The 4,557-nt window shown below is 49.8% G+C and overlaps 1 protein-coding gene; it reads left to right on the top strand.

Moving 5' to 3' along the window:
• Positions 1-2,577: 2,577 nt before the first annotated feature.
• GSTUM_00008907001 (uncharacterized protein) lies at positions 2,578-3,565 on the top strand. XM_002840361.2 has 1 exon: positions 2,578-3,565. The coding sequence occupies exon 1, from the start codon at positions 2,846-2,848 to the stop codon at positions 3,452-3,454; it is 609 nt and encodes a 202-aa protein (XP_002840407.1). The 5' UTR covers positions 2,578-2,845; the 3' UTR covers positions 3,455-3,565.
• The last annotated feature ends 992 nt before the right edge of the window (positions 3,566-4,557 follow it).

Raw genomic sequence — 4,557 nt, 5'->3', positions numbered from 1 at the left:
TAGTTGAGTGCTTTTCCAGGTGGAAGAAGAGCAGTAACACAAGCAGAACCCCTTCCAAACTGCACTTTCACCGAAACTCACTGCGCTTTTATACGCCTCGTCGCTATAACCCCCCCTCCTACCCCCCCGAAATTCGAAACCCCAGAACCTCCCAAGACCCTCAACCGAGCTTTCACAGGCCCCCTCTTCCCCTATATCACCCCGCCAACGCGAATATCGTGAATAAATACTCCAAAACAGCACAAGAACCCCGCTTAGTACCTGTACATCTCCACAACCATACCAATCCACCCCTCAAATTCCTACCACATAAACCAACCAAACGAATTCACCAAAATGGCGACCCCCCCTACCATCACCACCAAAAACCTAACCGGAAAATTCTTCATGGTCTTCCCCTCCCCCTCCTATTGCCCCCAACTAACTCCGACTAACTCCAACAAACAAGAACAAAACCCTCTCCGATGACCTTGACGATGTCCTGACAGAGCAAGGCATAGGCTGGTTCACCCGCAGGTTAATCTCCGTGGCGGCTATAACGCTCGACATAAAGCATTACGTCGAAGACGACATGGAACACATCGACATCGAGCAGACCGCGACTGGCGGTATCAAGGGGACCACCGAGAATCGAATCCTGGACTGGAAGTGAGTGCCCTGCCGCGAAGCTGCGGGAATATACTAATGCAGAATGGGAGATGTGTAGGGAGAGGCCGCATGAAGACCACCTCTTTGGCAAGCTCATTGCACAGAGCCGCAGGACTAATCTTGAGGATGTGCAGGATGAGTTCTTGAAGAAGGATTGGTTGGAGGGCGAGGCGAGGGAGGATGGACTCATCGAGGCTTTTGCAGTTAGTGAAAATGGGTGGAATGCGCGTCAGGTTTGTTCCTCCCACCTTCGCGGCTGGCGGCGGCTTTGCTCCTGGGGACGGGCTAATTGTGGGGTCAAATAACTGTAGGTTTGGGGATTTGAAGAGTTTGATGGGAAGAGGCATTATTCTCGCCATCTTAGGTTCGAGAAGGGTGATAAGACATTGTTCAAGAAGATGGTTTACGATTACTTTGAGTAGGTTGGGGGAGGTGCTGTTTTTCGCTTCTTTTGCTGCTGCCTTTCTTCTAGTCTACTCTATAGTAGCTATATATAGGTATAATAGAAACCTTGAGTAGTTCTCATCTTGGAGTATTCTTGCATCGCGGAGAAAATATTCGTGAATTGCATTGAACGGTATGCTGTATGATATGACTTTATCTGTTATCAGAATAGAAATTCGCCTCCCAGAAAAACTGTTCTCGCGAGGATTGTGGGTGGATAGTGCATCCACGAGCTCAGTAACAAACAGACGCCCGTATCATGCATGCAGACAAACCCCAAAAACCATGGATCCGAACAAAGAGTAGAACCAGCAAGTCAAAAAAATCATCAATAATTAATAACCCCCTTCAAAATCCACACCTGTCCATTCGAAGCCTCATTCATTCGCTCCTCAACCTCGATACCGTCCGGGAAAATCTGCAGCCCGTTATTACCCCCCCCCCACTGAAAAGACAAGCGAGAGAGAACACAAACCTTCTTAACACCCCCCTCCCACGTCCACCACACCACTTTTCCGGCCAAAGTCTCCACCTTAACCCCCTCCCCCCAAGGATTCTCCGCAAGACAGTGCGCCTCGACAAACCTCCTCAGGTTCCTTCCCGCACGATCTTCCCCACCCAAGCCCTTATATATCTCGCTGAGCACGTTGCCACCAGCACCCTCATCGTCCGGACTCTCCCAAGGCTTCCGCGGCAGCTTCGAGATGGCGTAGTTCGTGGGTGCGAGAACGGTGGTGTTTTTTTCGCGGTCGGAGACGCGCGTCGAGATTGATTCGACGGAGCGGGTAAAGCCACTGAAGACTGAGATAGATTTGTCAAGTGGGAGGACGTCGGCTAGGAGTGGAGGACCGGGGGGTTTGCCAATTGTTGTGCTGGTGGACATGCTGGTTTGATACTGGTCTGGGTGGTGATCTTCTAGTTGTTGGTTGGAGGGGTAGAGGAGTGGGTGGAGGAGCTGGGATGTGGTTGTTGTTGCGAGTGTTAGGAAGAGAAGTGAGAGCTTCATAGTTTTCCTCAGTGATGGGTGGGTGAGGTTGGTGAGGTGAAGCTTTCTTTTTGAGTGAACGGGGGATCCGATCTTTTGTTGGTAGGCGCTGTGGTGTGACGTATTGGTAAATTTATTATGATACCTGCATCCAAGCAGGCCTTGGGCCGGGTAAACTCGGTCAGCTTGCTCAGTTGACGACGGAGCTGACGCTTTCCCTCGTAAGAAGGCGAAAAGTAAGAAGGCGAAAAAGGTGCAAAACCCAGAGCCAGAGAAGGAGATAATAATATTATCGAGAAGAGAGAATAGCTCTTGAAGATCCTTAGTCTCATAGCTGGAGCACCAATCGGCCCATTTCTAGAAAGTCAGTTGGATGACTCAGGGTTAACTTAGGGTTCATTCAAACCCAATCTTGTTCCAACCAACCACCACCCGAAACAAAACAAAAAAGAAAACAATCCCCAAAATCCATCACCGCCCCACCATCCATCACCCCACATAGCCACCAGCCAAGGACCAAAAATGCAAATACCACTATCAAGAACACTCCCGCGTCTCTTGCGGTTACCACTACTCCTTCCCCGCCCACCACCGCCAAAAATGCAACTCAGTCAATCCTCATGGCGAGCCTACACAACCCCGGTCCTCGCCAAACCCACAAAATTCACACCGCCCTCTCACCCCCCGTCCCCGCTCCGCACCCGGGACCCTATGAACTACCCTGGTCCTCCGACTCACCGAGACCCAACAAAACGCTACCCAAACACCATGCCGCCGCCAAACACCTGGTCTCACTACTTCCTCACCTCGCGATCCCTACACTTCTACATTTCTATCTCCGTCCTGCTAGTCCTAGGGACCTGGGCTTCCGTGACAAATTTCCTCCGCACGACGGAGAGGGGTAGGGAGGTTGAGGGTGAATTATCATGGAGTCAACCACTGGATTCCGTGAAGCGGTTCTTGGAGGCGTATAAGTTGCACGCGCACGAGCGGAGTTTGTTGGTTGCGGAGATCAGGAGGAGAAAGGTTGAGGATGTGGATAAGAGGGTGGCGTATAGGCGGGCGCATGGGCTGGAACAGGCGAGGGCGGAGGGGGAATTCAGTGGGCGGGGGGTTAAGCCCGGGGCGGAGCGGGAAGAAGCGGGTAGGGCTCTCAGGAGGCTGGATGCGGTCGTGGGAGTGGAGGAAAGCCCCACTGGTGGGAAGGGGAGCTGGGTGGAGGAGGAGATTCGGAGGGCTGAGGAGGAGGTGGAGAAGGCTATTGCTGCTGGAGTTGCGGCTGGGGCTGGGACTGCTGGAAAGGCTATGGAGGGGGTGGTCGCACCTCAGGAGGCTAAAGAGGAGAAAGGGAAGCGGTCTTGGTGGTCGAAGAGTTGAAGCATTGAACGTTGAGTGGGGTAGGATGTGTGCATATGTGAGGCTTCTCTGTAAATTATTTGCTGCTATGATATACATCAACCGAGTAGTGCGCTGTAAGTATATATCATACAAGAGGTACAAACCCTCATAGGACACCTCAGTATGATAAACACTATGGAGACCAATAGACTAAGCAGACGGCTTCCTACAAGAACACCATAAGTAGCCAACAATTGCGGAACATCTCGACAGCGAACACATTAAGGCTCAATCGATCAATAGCTCTAGCTTTACCTCCTCGTAGGTACCCCCATAACCATCAAAACATTGCTGCATTCACTCGGTCCGGGGTGTCTGCAGTCCGTTAGCTGAGTTTAGATATCAGGGCAACCACACATATGATATATGACATCACATCATATCTTACTGTTTGATCAGTTTGGAATAGGTTTGGGGTAAACCCTAGGAGTGCTCAGCATCTAGAGTTTCCTGTAAGTTATATATAACTGGGTATCATACCTTCCCACTTTTTCTCCAGAAGCAACCAACAAACACTCACTCCATCCTTCCGTACATCCTTCTTCTATCCTACCACACTTCCCACACCCATCAGGTTATGACCCGCTGCGCATCACATACTCTACACAAAACAGAAATCATGGTCAAGGTCTTAAAAGATCGGTTAACAACACCACAGTACCTCTTGGATTGTCTGTTTCTGGCTGTTTGACTCTTATTCTTTGGTTCCTCTCTCAATGGCTACACAATCATGGCTGACATTCATGATTTTACTTAACTACCCCCCCTGTTCGCCAATAGCAACTTGATCTATAGGGGCAACACATGCCTGATTAGCTTAAAGAATTGGAAATGTGGTAGATTGTTTCGGCTTGAGAAGAATTTTCAGATAAAAAGTACGGATTCAAAAATTATCAGTATTTACAATAAGTTACGAATGGAAATATTTTTATCCTACAGAAAAGCCTCAGAGCACGATGGAGCCACATATGTGTTCAGTATGTCTCAGATATCAAGACAGAAGTTCCAAGTTCCGAAAGCTATCGGAAAGCCATTCGTAGTAGGAGAAGACAGCCGACAGACAGTTAGAGAATAGGGAAACT

Source organism: Tuber melanosporum (assembly GCF_000151645.1).
Source record: "Tuber melanosporum whole genome shotgun sequence assembly, scaffold_5, strain Mel28".
Lineage (NCBI taxonomy): Eukaryota > Fungi > Ascomycota > Pezizomycetes > Pezizales > Tuberaceae > Tuber > Tuber melanosporum.
The sequence above is the reverse complement of the archived record's forward strand: the minus strand, read 5'-3'. Positions and strand labels throughout refer to the sequence as shown.

What these genes read in the sequence shown, in the direction of transcription:
- GSTUM_00008907001 (XM_002840361.2), top strand. Translation starts at nt 2,846, where the DNA reads ATGCCGCCGCCAAACACCTGGTCTCACTACTTCCTCACCTCGCGATCC.